This window comes from Eulemur rufifrons, chromosome 8 (genome assembly GCF_041146395.1).
Source record: "Eulemur rufifrons isolate Redbay chromosome 8, OSU_ERuf_1, whole genome shotgun sequence".
Classification (NCBI taxonomy): domain Eukaryota; kingdom Metazoa; phylum Chordata; class Mammalia; order Primates; family Lemuridae; genus Eulemur; species Eulemur rufifrons.
This window is the reverse complement of record NC_090990.1, coordinates 122,764,516-122,783,799: the sequence shown is the minus strand read 5'-3', so window position 1 is coordinate 122,783,799 and position 19,284 is coordinate 122,764,516. Positions and strand designations below refer to the sequence as shown.

At 55.3% G+C, this 19,284-nt stretch overlaps 1 protein-coding gene across 1 annotated transcript; it reads right to left on the bottom strand.

Annotated features, from left to right (window-relative positions):
• Positions 1-273: 273 nt before the first annotated feature.
• GPA33 (glycoprotein A33) lies at positions 274-19,011 on the bottom strand. The gene is made up of 9 exons (XM_069479253.1): positions 18,959-19,011; positions 18,729-18,849; positions 17,814-17,907; positions 15,343-15,497; positions 13,984-14,200; positions 9,317-9,472; positions 1,698-1,817; positions 952-1,084; positions 274-451 (listed from the first exon to the last, which is right to left on the bottom strand). Exons 1-9 carry the CDS (start codon positions 19,009-19,011, stop codon positions 274-276), a joined length of 1,227 nt encoding a protein of 408 aa, XP_069335354.1.
• Between the last annotated feature and the right edge of the window lie 273 nt (positions 19,012-19,284).

Below are 19,284 nucleotides of genomic sequence, written 5' to 3'. Positions count from 1 at the left end.
GGAGTGGAGGCTGTGGCCTGGTCCAGGGTGAGGGCCAGACCCTGGACAGTGAGGAGGTGTCACTTCACAGGACAGAGTGGTTGGCAGGGTCAGTCACGGGAGGGACCCCCTTACCAGGCCAGCCAAGTCCTCCAGCAGAGACACAGGGAAGAAGCATCCCATCGATGTCTAGGATGGAGGGTCAGGAGACTGGGGCTTGAAGAGGAGAGGGAGGCCAGGAAGGAGGAGAATGAACCCCTAATCTTCTTCCACGCCACCCCGCGGCAGGCCCCGTCACCGGCCAGGGGGGTCAGGGGATTCTCGGCCAGTGGGGTCAGGGGATTCTCGGCCAGCGGGGTCAGGGGATTTGGGCCCGGAGCTCCTCGGGTCTTCGTCCTCCTCCTCCTCCTCTTCCTTCCCTCTGGAAAGCTCTCTCAGCTGCTCTGGTGGCTCCTGGTAGTCTGCCCGATTCCTACAGGGCAGTGAAGACAGAGCTGAAGGATGTGCCCTCAGTGGGACCCCCAGGGGAGCTGGGCCTGGTGCACATTATGGCAAGAGCAGCTCCCACACCTGCCAGCCCCACCCCTCCCGCTGCAAAGGGACGCGGAGCTGAAGGGCAGAGCTGAGAGAAGACAGGAGGGTGCCACGACATGTTCCACTCCTGAGCTGAGGGCGTCACGGGGTCAGGCTGGCTCCGCTAGCCAAGGGACGGAGGCTCCAGCCCACGCGTGGCTCTGGGGCCACCCCAGGAAGCCCTGTCCTGAGCTCTGAGCCTGGGAAACTGCACGCCAGGGAGGCAAGTCCCAGGACTACAAGGCACGCTTTATGACAGGCAGGTCACTCTTTTCTCTGCCGCAAAATGGGGGTGATGTCCCCCAGGGGTGTTGCAAGTGGGAGAGGCTCTGAGCAGTTGGGATGTGCATTTCCAATCCGCCCAGCCCCTTCCAACAGGCAGCCCGCCCAGACACTCACGGCCTCGCGTCCTCCTTGTCCTCAGCCTTGTCCGTCCCTCGGCAGCAGCAGCAGTAGATGACGATGCCAATGACGATGAAGGCCGCAACCACGCCCCCCGCTATGCCCGCATACAGCGCCACGTTCATGGAGGCTGCCAGAGGACAGGGCAGCTGCACCTCCTGAGCCGGCCTGGCCCCAGCCCTCCTCCCAGCCAGAGGAGCAGCAGCTGCCAGCTTCTGGCGACACTGCATGAAAGGCATGGTCTCGCGGGATGTGACCAGACGTGGCCAGGGAGTACTCTTCAGGATGGAGGTGCAGACAGGGACAGACAGAACAACAGCTTCATATCTTAACACTCTCACGGCTACCCAGGCTCTCAAAAAGTCCTCGGGTGTCAGCCCTGCCAACTCCCTGAGCCAGACATGGCACCTCCCCACCAAAAGGACGGGGGCCAGACTCTGGCAGCTGGCTCTGGACACTTCCTCATGCTCACCGAGTGGCCCTCAGGGCAGGCAGGACTGAGGAAGCCTCCAGAAGTCAGTCCTACGCTCCACTTCCAAAGAACCAGTGGGACAGGACTGGCCTCAAAGCAAAGGGAACCTCAGACGGGAATTGTCCTGCCTAGGCCACCGCAGCTACCCTGCAGGTGGGTGGCCCTAAAGGGGCTCCCCAGTTCTTCTCCTTGGTGGTCTCAGATGACTCTTTGGACCCCAGCCAGCCACCTTCTGGCCTTTGTCACCCTTCCCTCCCCAAGCTGCTCTTACGAAGTCTGGCGGCCACCGTGATGTTGCAGGACTGCGTCCCCACGTCATTGCTGGAGGTGCAGATGTAGTAACCCGACGTGTCGGTGGAGATGTTCTTCAGGTAGAGGGGCTGGCCTGAGACTGGGAAGGGAGAACGGTCAGGGTGAGAGAGGGGCACCCCAGTGGCGTGGAGACAGCCAGGACTCGGGAGGCCTGGGCTCCTAGGGAGGTATGAGCAGGGCCACCGAGCTTCTCCAAGGTGCAGTCTCGTCTGTGACGTGGAGAAAATCTACACCTCTAGGGCGGTAGGATGATTAAACCAGGCGTTTAACACTGAAGTGCTGAGAATTCAGTCAGGGACCCTGGGTTCGACGTCTGGCTCTGACATTTATGAATTGGGGCCTTTGGCAAGTAACTTAGCTTCATTGAAACTTCATTTCTTCATCCATAATGGAAATAACAGTACCTGCCTCACAGGGCACCTGTGAGCATAAAATGAGGTGCTACTAATAAATATAAGCCCACAACAGAATGCCCAGCCTGTAGCAAGTGCTCAGGAACATAATATGCATTATGTATTACATGAAAATGCTTTAGAATTAGACGATGATATTACCACTTTTATAATCTTCAGAAACTGGATCTCTTAGCTTGGACTCACATGAAAGAAGGCTTGGGAAATCAAGAACCCCGATCTCTGGATTTCTGTCACGAAGGGGCAGGTGCGTGGGGTGTGTGTGGTCTGTATTGTGGGTATTGTGTGTGTGTTGTGTTGTGTGTGTCGTGCATTGTGTGTGTGGTGTGTGGTGTGTGGTGTGTGTGGTATGTGTGAGTGTGTGGCATATGTGGGGTGTGGTTGGTGTGTGGTGTGTGTAGCGTGTGGTATGTGTGTGATGTGTAGCGTGTATGTGTGGTGTGTATGGTATATGTGTAGTGTGTGGTATGTGTGTGATATATGTGGGGTGTGTGTGTGAGGTAGGGTGTGTGCAGTGTGTGTATGTGTAGTGTGTTTGGTGTGTGTGGTGTGTGTGTGGTGTGTGTGGTACAGATGGTATGTGTGAGTGTGTGACGGATGTGGGGTGTGGTTGGTGTGTGGTGTGTGTAGCATGTGGTATGTGTGTGATGTGTAGTGTGTATGTGTGGTGTGTATGGTGTGTGTGAGTGTGGTTTGCGTGTGGTGTGTGTGGTGTGTGTACTGGGTATTACTGTGTGTGGTGTGTGGGGGGAAGTGTGGGCAGGTGCAAGCGTGCATGGTGTGTGTCGGTGAGGTGCTGGGGCAGGAGGGGGGCAGGACGGGGGGGCAGGAGGGGGTCAGGACGGGGGCAGGACGGGGTGCAGGAGGGGGGCAGGAGGGGGACAGGAGGGGGGCAGGAGGGGGACAGGACGGGGACAGGACGGGGGCAGGACGGGGGCAGGAGGGGGGCAGGAGGGGGACGGGACGGGGACAGGACGGGGGCAGGACGGGGGCAGGAGGGGGGCAGGACGGGGGCAGGAGGGGGGCAGGACGGGGGCAGGACGGGGTGCAGGACGGGGGCAGGAGGGGGACAGGACGGGGGCAGGATGGGGTGCAGGACGGGGGCAGGAGGGGGACAGGACGGGGGCAGGACGGGGTGCAGGAGGGGGGCAGGAGGGGGGCAGGAGGGGGGCAGGATGGGGGGGCAGGAGGGGGACAGGACGGCGGCAGGATGGGGTGCAGGACGGGGGCAGGAGGGGGTCAGGATGGGGGCAGGACGGGGTGCAGGAGGGGGGCAGGAGGGGGGCAGGACGGGGGGGCAGGAGGGGGGCAGGAGGGGGACAGGATGGGGGCAGGAGGGGGACAGGACGGGGACAGGACGGGGGCAGGACGGGGGCAGGAGGGGGGCAGGACGGGGGCAGGACGGGGTGCAGGAGGGGGGCAGGAGGGGGGCAGGACGGGGGGGCAGGAGGGGGACAGGACGGGGGCAGGATGGGGTGCAGGACGGGGGCAGGAGGGGGACAGGACGGGGGCAGGACGGGGTGCAGGAGGGGGGCAGGAGGGGGACAGGATGGGGGCAGGAGGGGGACAGGACGGGGACAGGACGGGGGCAGGACGGGGGCAGGAGGGGGGCAGGACGGGGGCAGGAGGGGGGCAGGAGGGGGACAGGACGGGGACAGGACGGGGGCAGGACGGGGTGCAGGAGGGGGGCAGGACGGGGGCAGGAGGGGGGCAGGAGGGGGACAGGACGGGGGCAGGACGGGGGCAGGCGGGGGGCAGGAGGGGGGCAGGACGGGGGGGCAGGACGGGGGCAGGACGGGGGCAGGACGGGGGCAGGAGGGGGGCAGGACGGGGGCAGGAGGGGGGCAGGAGGGGGGCAGGACGGGGGCAGGAGGGGGGCAGGACGGGGGCAGGAGGGGGGCAGGACGGGGGGGCAGGACGGGGGCAGGACGGGGGCAGGAGGGGGACAGGACGGGGGCAGGACGGGGGCAGGACGGGGGCACGATGGGGGGGCAGGAGGGGGGCAGGAGGGGGCAGGACGGGGGCAGGACGGGGGCAGGACGGGGGCAGGAGGGGGGCAGGACGGGGGCAGGACGGGGGCAGGACGGGGGCAGGAGGGGGGCAGGAGGGGGGCAGGACGGGGGCAGGACGGGGGCAGGACGGGGGCAGGACGGGGGCAGGATGGGGGGGCAGGAGGGGGGCAGGACGGGGGGCAGGACGGGGGCAGGACGGGGGCAGGAGGGGGGCAGGACGGGGGCAGGACGGGGGCAGGACGGGGGCAGGACGGGGGGCAGGACGGGGGGCAGGACGGGGGCAAGATGGAGACAGGCTGTCAGTGGAGACTCTTCCTCTGCGTCTGCTGCCACCTAAGCAAGCCTTAGCTTCCCTGAGCTGCGGCGCCTCGTCTGGAACGTGGGCGTGCAAACACCTGATCCTCCTGAACCCAGGGGCAGCGGCGAGCGTGTCACGAGAGACCTTTCTTCTAAATCTACGATCCTGTGAATTTCTTCATCTTGAAAGGGAGAGCTTTGCACTTAGACATACGTACATGTCCTGTCCTCAAAGATGCTTTGTCATGACTGCTATTTTGAGAGAAGAGTTGAGACCGGAGTCCTCCAAGTTAGCTGCTGGGCCAGCCTTGTATGATCCCTGCTGCCACCAGGTGGTTACACTCCATCCACAGGAACATTCTAAATTGCAGCTAGGATCCTGTCCCTGCCCTGTTCAGACATTTCAGAGGCTGCGCATCTTCAGTAACAAGTTCAAGCTTCTTAATACGGTGCCAAAGTTACAGATCTGGCCCTGGCAATCGCGCCAGCTTTATTTCCTGCTACTTCCCCCGCTGTCCCATGGGCACAACCAGGGCAGCTGCCCTCTCCCTGCCCCACTGCCACTCCCTTGCAAGATCGTATCTTGAGATTTTCCTTGTCTGGATGTGCTGCTCGGTGCACGGCCTCAAATAACGATGCCCTCTCACCCTTCCTACAGTCTGGGATGGTGGGTGGAACAAATACTTCAGTCTCCAATTTCATGGAGGTAACTGGAGGCTCAGAGACGTTAACTGGAAACTTGCTCAAGGTTGCAAGGTTAAGACGTAACAAAGCTGGAACAAAAATTGTGTTTTAGGTCTAGAGCTCCCTGGAGCTGTTGGCAACTTTCTTTTAAAAATTTATATCATAAAAGCAATGTATGCTCATTGTAAGAATTTATATATGACATACAACTATTTCAATTCAATTCAATACACAAAATATATGCTGATCACAGCTATAAACATGAAGAGGCTCCCTATCCTCTTTGTGTTCAGTCAACGAAGGAAGACAGACAAGAGACGATGGTGAGTTCATGGGCGGCTACAGTTCAAAGTGGAGCTGCTATTTGAGTTTACGGCGAGGGGATTTGATCTTATCCGAAAGGTCAAGGAAAGCCGCTATAAACAAGAGAGAGTGAGATAAAAATCATTCATTATGTCACTACCCAGAAATAACAGCACTTTGATTTGGGGTTTTCTCTTCCACTCTTTTCACTTGTATTTTCTCCAAATTCTTCCCTTGAACCCCAGGGCACTACTCTCTGGGTGCTCATATAAGGTCCTGCCACCTTCTATCCCAGGATTCCGCACCTCAGCGCATGTCCTGGAATATTGCTGACAAGTGATATCAATATATGGTACTGAAAAAGGGATCCATAACCAAAACAGGTTTAGAAATCACGGAGTTAGGGTTAAATACGTTTTTCAAGGGGAGAGCTTTCAGAGCTGCTAATATGCTAATGAGCACTGGGAATCTCTGATAGGGGGTTATGGCATTAATGGTCTCACTGTCTACACTAATTAATTGCATTTTGTTATTTTCAAGAGGCATCTGGCAGGAATACACTTTGGGAAATGTTCTATGACCCTGGGCACAGAACTGGGTCTAGAGCTCTTAACAGAGTCCCACTACGCTAGAGAGTGAAACTCAGTCTGCGTGGTGGGTGCGTGCAGCCCACCTGCGTGTTGGGTGCGTGCAGCCCATCTGCGTGGTGGGTGCGTGCAGGTGGGTGCGTGCAGCAAGCTGCGCACGGACTGAGGACCTTCTCGGTTGTCCCAGCCCAGCTTTGCGCTCCAGGTCTTGTTGGGCTATCCTTCCCCAGTTCTCTGATGCAAGCAGCGCGGCTCAGAAGCTGTTCTGGGATGAACCAGCGCACATCACGTGCCACGGGACCTGCTTTGATTCGGAGTTGGGGCTCCCAAACCCCTTTTCCTTTGGAAAGGGTCATTTCTGAAGTCCAGAGAAAACTAATGTTTCCGCTGCAGTGGTGACACCTTGTGGTCCAGAGGGGGAATGTGCAGGAAAGTCATCTGCCCCTGGTCTCGGCTCTGCTCCAGGTGTGGATTCCCCGCCAGGAAAGCTCTGGTCTCACCAAGAAGACACTGTCGCCAAGTTGCAAGATCTAACTTTTCTGCCCTCCCATCCCCGTGGCTTGTCAACAACCTCGGGCTGTCACCCTCACCCAGGGCCCTCAAGATCCTCCCTGGACCCGTTCCCATTCTTCACAACCTCCCCACCAAAGTACTGCAGCTCCCGGAGTGCCCCCTGCCATTTCCTTGATATCCAAATTCCTGTTTATCTGGTGCATGAAACCCAGTGGACTGGGACACGGTTTACAAATTATGTGCAGAGCTGTCACAGTTGTGATCTCCTCTCATCCTCTTCACAGCCTTCACTACCCCCCTTCAGGGGGAGTAGTATTACAATCATCCCAGTCTTTTTCAAATGATGATACCAACGGTCAGAGGGGCTGTGGAGAATTCAACACCCAAATCCTTATTTCCTGGTTCCGGGGTCCCTGACCTTCTCCCTGCTGGCTGGTTTCCACCGACTGCTCAAAGGAAGCAATCTGTAATGTTGGAAATTCTGTCTTCAGATGGAACCCTCCCTCCACGTCATCCACGGTGGACTGAAACGTGTTAAAGTCTGGAGTGGGTGTGGACTGACCCACAGAGGAGGAAGACACAGAGTCTCGAGGGCTGTGTGTGCGGGGTGGAGACAGAAGGCCCTGAGATCCTCACCCCGCAGCAGCACCCAGAGGCAAGGTCGAGTTCTTTTACCCTTAACCACATCCTTTTCTGTCACCCCCAGGTCCCCTTCTGACTGAGCAAATCTTAACCAGAGGCAGGATAAGGCTTTTGCAAACTAAAGGGAGAATTCTCCCTTTAACCTCCTCTCACATCCTCAGGATTCCCCCCTTTGGGATCCCTGAAAAACCGAAGTCTTGGCTTCTACCACCCGGAGGAGCCCCCCGGTGGAGGCAGGAGGGCTGGAGCCGGGCGGCTCAGAACGGGCCGTGGCTTACCGGGCAAAGGCCACCCCCAGCCCTCCACAGTCTTGCATCACTGCGTCCCCCCAACAGCCTCTCCCGCCGTTCCTGCCCGGCCGTGCACCCTGCCCTCGGCTGCACGCAATGGTCACGATTTCTGTGCTGTTCCCCCTGCCCCGCCCACTCATCCTTGAGGACCCAGCTCAAATAACAGCTAATAAGAACTAGCATTAATTGAGCGCTTACTATCTACCAGGCACGTCACAACAACCCTATGAAGTTAAACTAGCATTGTGCCCATTTCACTGGTGTAGAAACTAAGGCGAAAAGAAGCTAAGTAACGTGCCAAGGCCACACAGCTAACAAGTGGCAGAGCCAGGATTCAAGCCCAGGGCTTGCTCTTAACCACCGTGCTGTCCTGCCCTCCAATGCCCCCTCCTTGGGGAAATCTCTGGCCCTCCTACACATCACTGTGTTACATCTGCACTCGTGTGGCGCTCAGCCCCTGTAACCTTCGGCTGTGGGTCCGCCATAAACATTTTGCTAGAAGGAAGCTCAGACACAACCAGTGTCCCTAGCAGACCTACCATGACCGCCACTGAAGTCACTGGGTCCTTCACAGGCCGGACCGAAGAGGCCCCACAGCCTGGGGAGAGCTTCCAGGTGGTTTCAACGAAAATCCCAGACACATTCAATAAAAATTTGCCAACCAGAAACATGTAAACAAAACTGGAAGCTTGTTGAAATCCACATTACCTCTTCTATTTTACATTAGGTTCTACTAATTCTGTTTTTATTAAGTAATTGGTTTGCCACCAAACGAGTGAAAGTTGGAGTGGTAAAGTTCACCCTGGTCTGAGTGAACCCGGTGCGTGTATTCACCAGACCAGCCTCACCCGGACGTTCCTCCCACAGCCCCAGCCTCACCTGCTCGGAGCAGCCGCAGCCGTGCACCCTGCCGGCTTGGCTCTCCGCCTTCCCCCCTCCCGCTTCCCTTCCACCGACCCGGACCTGAAAGACCTCCTGGAAGCTAAATCCAGTGGACGCCTCTCAGGCCTTGTCCTTCCTGATCGATGGCCAGGGGACTGGGTGAGCAGCGGGTACGAGGGGCTCAGGGATCCCACCAGGGTGTTTCCACATCCGCTGGCTCCAGAGTAAGGACAGCAGGATGTTTATATAGCTTCCCCTCCCCCACAGTTTGTTTCCTGATTGAGGGGTCAAAAACCAAGCTGCCCAGTACAAAACAGGTCTCCTGGCAACTGTAGCCATCTCTACTAGTACCATCTCCTTCCCTTAGGACGTGGGACCCTCACGGGAGGTGGACGTGTACCTGGGTGGGGCCATAATGGGGAGTGTGTTTGGGGCGGTGGGGTCAGTGGAGTCTGAGATGGACCAGCCTGGATGGGAATGGAAATGGGAAATTCCTCACCCCTGGGGGGAGCCGCAGAGTTAGACTTGGGGCTGCACAGGTATACCGAATCATAATCATAACGATATACTAGTATATCACAATGGACATAATCATAATCAAAATTAAAACCCCACTCCATGCTTCTGCACAAAGTGGTTGTCCATACAAGCTTATTCAAGAGAATTGAGGCATGGGGAATAGAGGAAACAATTTAGCATTTACTATGTGCTTCTGCTGAGTGCTTTATATCAATTGTTTTTATTTCTCACCAGAACTATGAGGTAAGCATTATGATGAGAAACCAGTGCTTGGAGAGATGGCCCAGATATCACAGTGGCAACAGCAGGGGGCGGGAATCAGGGGATGGGGCAGCCTTCGGGGGGATCTGATTGGTCATCCCAGGTCTCCCCTGGCAGCCCTAGCCAATCAGCTACACCTTGGTGTGGGGGCCACCTTGCCCGCTGACCCCCTTACCTGGTTGAGTCAGGGACTGCTCCTGGTTCAGGAGGTTGTACCTCTTCCAGCTGTACTGAGGGGCCGGGGAGCCCTCCGCCGATTGGCAGGTCACCTGGATGTCGTTCCCAATTATGGGTTCTCCCTCGATGCTGCACTCTGGCTTGGAGGGCGGCACTGTGTAGACGAGGGTCAAAGAGAGGCATAAATCAGGTGCCACCCCGAACACACATGGACTGCCTTGTCTGTTACAGGCAGAGAAATCCATAGCTTAGTGGTGAGATGGAATGCTATAAAACCAGTTCACCCCAAAATAGCTCCTTGGTGGCCTGCTCCCATCACAGAAAGGCAGTATGGACAGTGGGAAGCATCATGGGCTGGATACAGTAGCTTTAAAAGGTGTGGTTTCATGTGTTTTCTAGAGCCATGGGATTTTAAAGATAGTTCAACATGGCCTTTATACAGGTGGGGATACTGAGGCCCAGAGAGGACACTTGTTCACGGGTCCTGGCAGAGCTGGGACTAGAACCCAGGTCCGGTGACTCCAGGCCCAGTGCTCTCTCCACCAACACGCATGAGCCCCCTGTGCCATGGACTCATCTGTGCCAATTTAGGGAAATCCTCAATCTCTCTGGACCTGAGAGTTCCTATCTGTGAAATTAGGAGACAACATACCTTTTCGGTAAACGGCCAGAAAGCAATATTTTAGGCTTTGCAGACCATGTATCATCTCTGTTGCTGCTTCTTTTTCTTTTTTCATAATGCTTTAGAAACGTAAAAACAGGCTGTGGGCTGGATTTGATCCCTAGCTTGCCTCTCTCTGGGTTAAACGATCTCCGAAGCCCTTCAACTCTAACTTCTTAGGAATGTTCTCTTTGGGTTAAGGCATTACCCTCTTCTGGTGTTCTGCTGATAAAACGCAATTGCCAGGAGTGGCGTGGCAGAGATAAGCGCTGGGTGGAGAGTGGGATGGGAGGGGGCAGGGGGCAGAGATAAGGACAGGGAAGTCCACAGAGAGGTTACAAAACCAGCAGGCCATCCTCAACTCACAATCCTAACCTGATCTCCCCAAATTCCTGGGGATCTAAAGCCTGTACCTGTCACTCAGCGTTGTTAACACACCACTGTGTAGAGCAGTTCCTTCTGCAAACCTTGTTAGGCACCTACTGTGTGCCTGACAGTGCTGGACACTGGTATGACGCAGTAAGTGAGTCAAGGAACGCAGTGGGGGCAAAAGACAAGTATTCCGACAGTGACCAGGCAGGAGGCAAGGCTGCAGGGGCAGGGAAGGCCCGAGCACTGACCCAACACAGCACCAGCTGTGACCTGAAGTGAGTGTGGGTGTCAACAGGGCCAGTGGTGGAGGTGGTGATGGTCATCAGAGAAAGAGAAGTGAGGGCACCCCAGGCAGAGAAAACAGCATGTGCAAAGGCACTGGGGCAAGAAGCATGGAGGATGCTTGAGACTTCAAGTACTGTCCCTGGGGTGAGAAGGGGAGGACACACCATGGAGAAGGTTGTTACTGGAATCCCTGGGTTGCAGGCCTGTCCCCTCTGCATCTTTCTTTCCATGCCTCCTTGGATGGCTGGCTTGCCCAATGAACAACGCTGCCTGTTCTACAATCCAGGTGCACGGTGGGCCGCTGAGCATCAGGCAGGCATTCCAATCTCAGTCCCTCCCAGCAGTCACTGGGAGAAGCTCTCTGGACACACCTCTCCCCTCCAGCCCAGCACCCTCAGTGTGTCCTCTTGGAAACAGGCAGGCTGTTGTGGGCGTGCTCGACATCTCCTGCTGCCACAGTGAGGGCCAGCCAGGCGTGGGGCGCGCAGGAGGGAAGCAGGAGGCCCTCCCTAACTGCCACTCCTGCGTGCACAGTCCCTAAAGCTAAGAGGCGCAGGCTCCAGGCCAGGCTGCATCTATCCTGGCCGGGACCCTGGGACTGGGGCAGAGTGGGGAGGGGGAGGCTGCAGCCCCAGGACCAGTCCAACCTGCAGCCCCTGCCCACCCTGCTGGCCCAGCAAGCAGGTCCCGGCAGGACGAGAGAAGGTGAGCACTTCCGGGGGGGCAGGGGTGGGGGGACCCTGCTCTAGGACAGCCTTACTGAGCCAAGCTTTATCTCTTGAGCTCTTCAGAGGTCCAGAAAAATCCCTGTCTACCCATCCAGACCATCCACCCTTGTTCCCAGGAATGCCTTAAACAGGAGCCTAAGCCTGCACTCCACAATTAGAGAGATGCCCCCAAACACCAAGGCCACCTGAGAAGTCCCAGGTCTGCCCAAAGGCACACACTAAGTGTGCATGAGTGATAGCAGAGCCTTTCTATGACCAGGCTTCTTTGGGATACAGGACAAAAAGGGAAAGAAAGTGACTGATGCCCACCGTCAACTACAGCAGCCTAAAAAAGCATCCGAATGCATCCAAAGACCAGCTCTGCGTTACCCTGCCATCTGCTAGGGGAGAACTGTAATGCAAAGAGCAAATCCTTAATTCTCTCCAGCGGCAGAAGTAGCAATAATGACAAACAAGGGACCGGCTACCCCTAAAGAGCTCAGCTTTAGGGAGGACTGTGTCCGGTCCTTTCTCCCCTGGCCCTTCACCTCAGCCCCCAAACGCCCCTCCGTGCTCTCGGCAGGCGCCGGCCTCGCTGGTCCAGGTCCCTCGCTAGGGTCTCTCTTCTCAGCGCCCACCGTGGAAACCAGTGGGGACCTTGCACCGGACAGATCTAGTTCAGATCGTGCTTCCCCGCGTGCGGGGCCGGGGGACCTCCGGGCCTTGCTGTCCGACTCTCAGCCGGGCGTCTCAGCCCCGAGCCGAGCGCAGATGAGCAACTGAGGCAGAAGGCGCGGGGAGGGGGGGACGGGGCAGCGCCGGCTGCAAGGCCTGGCCGCAGCCGCAACTCCCGCTGCAGACGTCAGGGGGCGCCAGAGGCCGGGACACGGCCGTCCCGCCCGCCGCGCGGGGCAGGTCGCCGACCCCGACGGCGCGTGTCCCCGCGGCGGGGCTGCGCGGCTGCGGCCCACCTGGGCGCCCCCTGGGAGCCTCGGTGTGCTGGGCGGTCACCCGGCCCGAGTGGGCCGGCCTGTGTAATTAAAACCCTTCTGCCTAAAAATAGACCAGCTGCAAAGCCAGTGCGAAAGAAAACTTTTTTTTTTTTTAATTTTTACTGGATTTCTTAACATGTAGTACAAAATGAGCTCTCTTTTTTTTCTTCCTTTTTCCTTTTTTCTCTCTTTTTTTTTTTCTTTCTTTCTTTCTTTCTTTCTTTTTTTTTTTTTTTTAATAAAAAGGAGAACATTGGTTTCACCAAGTTCCATAATCTCAGATTAAGCTTGATTCCTCTGGCCCCAGCAGGGGGAAAGGGGGATCGATCGATCACATTTATGCTTAGGGAGAGGGGAGTGGAGTCCGCTCTAGTACTTAAACATTCGCTGAAGGAAATGGGAGCTATTTAAGGGCCCCCCCCCAACCTACATTTGTGCATGTGTGTGTGTGGGGGGGTGTATATTGTAGTATATTGTTCATGCCAAAAAAAATGGAAGCAGCCTGCATATCCATCAGTATGGACCAATTAAATAAATCATGGTATATCCATATGACGGACTATATGCTGTTAACAGATCTATGTGTTCATCTGGAGAAATATGCATGAAACATTGTTTTTAAAAAAGTAAGTTGCAGAGTGATTTTTATAATATGATCCCATTTTTTAAGAGAAAAGAAAGAAAAGGAGAAAAGTATGTAAGAGCGTGCATGCGTGTTGAAAGGACATGAAGAGGAGTAGGGAAGAATGCCCACCTGCGTTGCCATCGGCTACCTCATTGGTGGGAGGGTGGGGGGGGAGTTCTTAGTTATTCTTCATACAGTGCTAGTTTGTATAACTGTATAGTTTGATTCACTATACAATGCTTTCAAAAAGTCAAGCAACCACCTTATGCAGTTAAAAAATAAAATCCCATCAAGTAATGTAAAGGGAAAAAGAAAAAAGGAAAAATGATCAACTATTTTGGTTTAAGGTGTTGCTACCTCCCAGGGGTGATGCTGTTTCTTAGATTGGACATAGACTAAGTGTTCACTAAACAGCAGAGTCAGTTGCTTGCTTTTTCTGGGCCTCATCTACAAAATGAGGTTATTAAAGTAGGTGATCTTTCATATCCTTCCCAAACTATAAATTCCAATAGAACAGCACTCCCGTGAAACGAATGTCATCTTAGGGCGTATTTCCAAGGCAGCAGACCCTGGTTGATGGCGTGTCTGTTGGGGGCTGAGGGTGTACGGATGTGGTGCGGAGAGTTTGCACTGAGTCGCTGAAGTAAGGACAGGGACACTCCCTGTAAGAGAGTCATAATGCCACCCTCAGAGGACCAGATTAAGGCACAATGAGTCTTTGCAATAGAATTTAAGATTTCCCTCTTTCTTCTCTTTGTAGGTATGGTATGAAAATGGGAAGAGTTGCGGGGGAAGGAACACCAGACAGAGCAGGGCCCACTCCAGATCAGCCTTCTCCTCTGCCGTGGGGGACATCTGTAGCTCGTGGAGAGCTCAGCATTCTTCATTCCAAAGGGAGGACCAGCGGCCCCTGCCCTGAGACACCGGGACTACCGGAGGACACGGTGCTACCTCTGGCTTCATCTTGCCACCAGAGTGCTGCTCCCTCTTCCTACCAATCACGAAAGGAATGGAGACACTCACCGAGGACCAAGAGGCGGGCGCGTGCCTTGGACGTGCCGTCCAGGTCTGACAGCAGCGAGACGGAGCACTCGTAGGTGCCGTTGTCATCCATGGTCAGCTGACTGATGGTGATAGAGGCGTCTGACTGCTGGGCATTTTTCGAAATGTTGACACGGTTCTCATAAAGGTCACCATAGGTGTAGGTTTTGGTCAGAAAATTCCAGATGACCACCCTTTCCTGGGAGGAAGAAGAAATGCCACTCGGTCTTCACCCCAAGGCCCTGGCATGGTGCTTCCCGCCCACCCTGACTACCCTTATCCTCATTCCCAGAGCCACCACGCCAACCCTCAGAACAAACCGCTCAAATACGTGCTACCCATTTGTGTATTTCTTTTGTTATTTTGTATACATTTTTAAAATTTTTTAAATGAAAATAGTGAAAGACTTGGGGTGGGAGCAGGTAGGCAGGTCGGACCACAGGGAGCACCTGCGAAGTAGCTGGGACTACAGACACGAGCCACTGTGCCTGGCCAAGGATATTTGTATTTATCGCAGCATTATTTGTAGCAGCAAAATATAAGAAACAAACCAAATGTCCATCAAGGGTACATATAGTACTTTCATAAAATGAAGTGCTTTTTGCAAATGTTTAAAAAATGAGATAGATATAAATGTACTGTGTATACGGGAAGAGACCAAGATACATTGTTAAGAGGAAAAAAGCCAAGTCCAGAACAGTATGTGTGTAGCATATGTAAACACGTGTATTCATATATGTATACGCATGTGTGCACAGGCACATGATACCTATGTGTGTATGTGCCTGGGCTGGGGTGGAGGAGGGTGGGGGAACAGGGATGCGGGTGTGGGAGCAGGGCGGTGGGAATGGCGGGCAGGGATGGGAGTGAGCCTTCTGCCTTCTCTGTGCACACCTTCCATGATGTGTTGGTCTTCAAACCATGGGGCTATATTATCTATTTAAAAATAGAATTAGAAAATAAAACAAAACTCCTCCACACCCTCCAAAAGAATCCAAACAGGAGGAAAAAAAAAACCACTCTGTGAAATAAAATTTGGCCTCAGCGTGAGGGCTGTGCTAATCAAAGGGAGTGACTGACTTCAATAGTACAATTTAGGTCATTTGAGACTGGCCAACAGAAAGGTATTTCAGGGCAGGTGACTTTTTCAAAATAAAGGTGGCATAATCTGACCCACTATAGGTCCAGCATCAGCACGGCCTCCCCAGCCACCCCAGCTTGGGAGCCAACCTTTATTCCGTTTGGCGTTTGCTGAAAGACTTTGCAGTGCTTGCCTGCCAGGAGGTCACGGTCAGGTGACACTCGCTCCCGTGGTCCCCCGGCCTTGCTAAGGGTGCTCACCGAATGACTCCTGAGAAGCTTATCCCACTGGATAAGTCCGTTTCGATCCCTGGCAGAGGTGCGGTAGGTACACGGAAGGGTGACACTGCTTCCCCGGGCGGCCCGAAGAACGTCCTGCGTGGTTTCCACAGAGATGGCATCAGCAGTCAGCCAGACTGGAAAGAAAGTAGGAAACGGGAGGGAAATGTGAAGGACACAGTCACAGCCACCCAGTGCTGGTGGGACCTCTGCGGGGTGGCCCAGGGCCAGCCTGGCCCCTCCAGCCACAGCTAAACGCGCTGCACCAGTGCCTTGGCCCCCACACGACAGCGCTCTCCTGCAAGCCTGGGGTGAAGGCAAACTCCGCACCTCGGTCCACCTGAGCTCCACCCTGCAGCAGCAGGAAGAAGCTGCCTGGCCTTGAACCTCAGCCTCCCCTCTTGCCAGCTGTGTGAACTTTCCTATGCCTCCGTTTTTCACCAACAGAGTCCTGATACTCACTTCCCAGAGTTGCGGGGGAAAGTAAAGGAGATATTATGTGTAAATATTTTTCTTGGTACCTGGCACATAGAAAACTCTCGATAAACATTACCCGCCACCTTTTTTGTTGTGGTGATGATTTATTCATTTATCTAACAAATATTCGTGGACTGTTTACACGTGGTAAAGATTTTTATGAATAAGATGAAATCAAGGGAAAGAGAGAGAGAGGGTGTTCCCAGGTGAGTTTATTTTATATAAGTTTATCAGAAAACGGTGAGAAAGACTGTGGCCCCACCAGCACCTCCCATCACACATACTCTGGCCGTGTGACGTTGCCTCTCCTCCATCGGGAAGTGGCGTTTGCGCCCCCTCCCTTTGTGTCCGGGTGGACCTGTGACCACAGCGTAATGGATGCTCCGTGGCTCTGAGACTAACTGGTAACAAGCATACACTTCGCCTGGTTCTCTTGAGATGCTCGTCCTGGGAACCCAGTCAACATTCTGGGAGGAAGCTAAGCAGCCGCATGGAGACAGTAAGGTGCAAGTGGGTGTTTGGGACACCAACTGACGTCCCTTGGGACAGCCAACTTCAACTCTCAGACCTGGAGAAGAGCAAGCCCAGCTGCCCAGCCGCTCCAGCTGATGCCAAGGGGTGCAGAGCTGAGCTGTGTCTGCAGAGGCCTGCCCACACTGAAGACTCCTAAGTGACATAAATATTGTTAATGTTTTAAGCCACTAAGTTTTGGGGTGGTTTTTTTTTTTTTTTGAGACAGAGTCTCACTCTGTTGCCCTGGCTAGAGTGCCGTGGCATCAGCCTAGCTCACTGCAACCTCAAATTCCTGGGCTCAAGCGATCTTCCTGCCTCAGCCTCTCAAGTAGCTGGGACTACAGGCATGCGCCACCATGCCTGGCTAATTTTTTCTATATATATTTTTAGCTGTCCAAATCATTTCTTTCTATTTTTTAGTAGAGACGGGGTCTCGCTCTTGTTCAGGCTGGTCTCGAACTCCTGACCTGGAACGATCCTCCTGCCTCGGCCTCCCAGAGTGCTAGGATTACAGGCGTGAGCCACCGCGCCCGGCCTTTGGGGTAGTTTGTTATGCAGAATAGATGCTTGGCACGTGGAGCCACCTTCCTACTGGTGGTGAGAACTTTCCAGGCAGAGGCACAGCAGGGGACAGGCAGCAAGGCAGGTGTAAGCTTGGTCCCTGCACAAGGAACCACAAGGCAGCCAGTGCAGTGGGGGTGGGAGGGGAGCGAGATAGGAGGGGAGAGGGGCAGAGAAGTAGGGGTCTCATTGCATGCAGCGCTGGAGCCCTTATTTCAAACTGTGTGCTTTGCTCTGAACGAGGTGGGCAGCCCTGGGAGAGATTTAAGCAGAGGTTGTATATTTGACATTTTTAAAGGTCACTCTGGCAGATGTGAGGTGAGTAGACAGAAGTGGGGGGAACAAAAGTGGGACCAGGGAAAACAGGCAAGTGTTGGTTTCAAGAGTCTAGATGAGCTCCAATGGCGGCTTAGATGGTGGCCGAGGTGTGTGACGTGATCCGGAGTGGGACGTATCTAGGAAGAACAGCCAACGGGATTGGATTGCGGCGTGGCTTTGGCGTGTTAGAGGACAAGAGGGGTCAGGGATAGATACGAGGATTTGGCTTGAGCAGCTGGAAGAATGAAATTGTCATTTTCCGAGACGACAAAGGCTGAGGGAGGAGCAGGTTTCAGGGGGAGGATCAGGGTTTGTCTGTGGACACGTAAAGCTTGAGATGCTATTAGACATCCTGGGGCGCCCCCGTGCCTGGTGATGGAGAAGATGAGGAGGGGTCAGCAAGGGAGGAAGAGAAGGCCTGGCCGGGGAGGCAGGAGGAGAACCCAGAGCAAGGGTTTCCCAGAGGCCGGGCAGGAAGAGTTTCCTGCAAGCACAGGGGCCCGACTGCTCGAATGCCGCTGGCCTGTTGGACCAGGGAGCTGAGGACCAAGAGTGACCACTGAGGGTGGCAGCGTGGAGCTGACCTTGGTGTAAGCAGATGCAGTGGGACAGTGGGGATGGAGCCTGAGTGGAGCGGGCTCTAGAGCACAGGCGACGAGAGGATGTGCACAGTAGTTGCTGGAAAGGGGAGAGAGAAAGGGGGTGTGGTGGCTAAAGAGGCCATAGGGTCAAGAGAAATTAGAGCCCTTTTTTTTTCCCCAAAATACGTGTTTGATGGCTTAAGAAATATTTTTGACACAGTGTTTATTGATGAAGAGAATGAGCCAAGAGAGAATGGGGACAGAAATTTTGTCCTCGTGGAGCGAATGGGGCTGGGAGGAGGGTGCTAGGGAGGGCAGGCCTCAGAAAGGCCCTGGGGCCATCCGTCCCCTGCAGCGGGACGTGGCTAGGGACGCAGGCGGGTGGGTAGATTTGGTGGTGGGAGGATGAGCAGTTTCCTCCTGCGTGTTCCTGTGACGAGGCTGCAGCACAAGGAAGGAAAATGCCCTGCTGAAGGCCGCCCGGCGAGCAGGGCCCCACCGTCTGATCAGAGCTCAGCTGCATCAACACGCTTCTCTCCTAACGTGCAGAGAGCTCCTGGGGAACAGCTGAAGCATGCGGGTGGTTCCTACATCCCCGCGCAGGACTTCGTAACGTGACAGTCAGCCGCCCTGCCAGAGCAGGCGCTGTGCAGCGGGCCGAGAGCTCCTGGGGCCGCCTTGTGGCGTCAGAGAGTACCGGGTGTGGGGGCGAGAGGAACAGGAAGCTGTCAAAAACCAGCTTTCCCCTCTTTGGCATTTGCATACTTTCCTCACGGTGACACCAGTGTCTGGAGCGCCTGGGAATCGGTCCCAGTGCTGGTTTCCTGAGTTGCTCATGCTGCTCTAGAAGGTGCCTCCAACGTGGCCAAGGCTTATCAATGACCCTCAATCAAAGCCCCCCAGTGGTCTTTCCGCCACCTTCATGTAGCAGAAAACACATTCTTCATCTTTACTCACACGTGACCCTTCTTCAGAAGGTTGTTTGCTTGAGCGGGGCCTCCGATGCCGCCGGCCCAGCTCCGGGCTGTAGCTCTCTGCCCTGTTCAGAGAGCCCGTCTAGACGGCGTTCCCTCGTTCCCCGTGTGCCCGGCGGTGGTCACGGCAGCCGCCACTGATCTCTACCTCACCTCTTCTATCCCTGCCTGGACCAGAACATTCCTGGAGCCTTGTCCTCAGGGTGACCACTCTCGGGCCCCTCCATGACCCGCATAAAGGTTCCCGTCGTGTCTGACACACTACCCACAGACTGCCCGCGAAGGGACCAGTGCCACTGGCAGGACCGGAGTGGCCCGTGCACGGCTGGGCCCCCACACTGTGGCACTATGATCGCAACAATGCTCAGTCTCACAGCAAAGAGAACCAACCCACCGAGTCATTCCTTAGCCAGACCCCGTCACCGGAACTCGGACACGCTTTCTTCAGCACCGACAGGTGTTTAACATGTGCCTAAAACTCGCTGCCTGTTCTGTTCCGG

Bases quoted from the DNA above. Each gene is read 5' to 3' on its own strand.
- GPA33 (XM_069479253.1), bottom strand. From the start codon at position 19,011: ATGGAGGGGCCCGAGAGTGGTCACCCTGAGGACAAGGCTCCAGGAATG. The intron at 17,908-18,728 runs GTGGCGGAAAGA...TCCCCTTTCCAG, and splicing joins GTGTTTTCTGCTACATGAAG to CAACTACTGTGCACATCCTC. The intron at 15,498-17,813 runs GTCAGCTCCACG...CTTTCTTTCCAG, and splicing joins CTGCATCTGCTTACACCAAG to TCTGGCTGACTGCTGATGCC.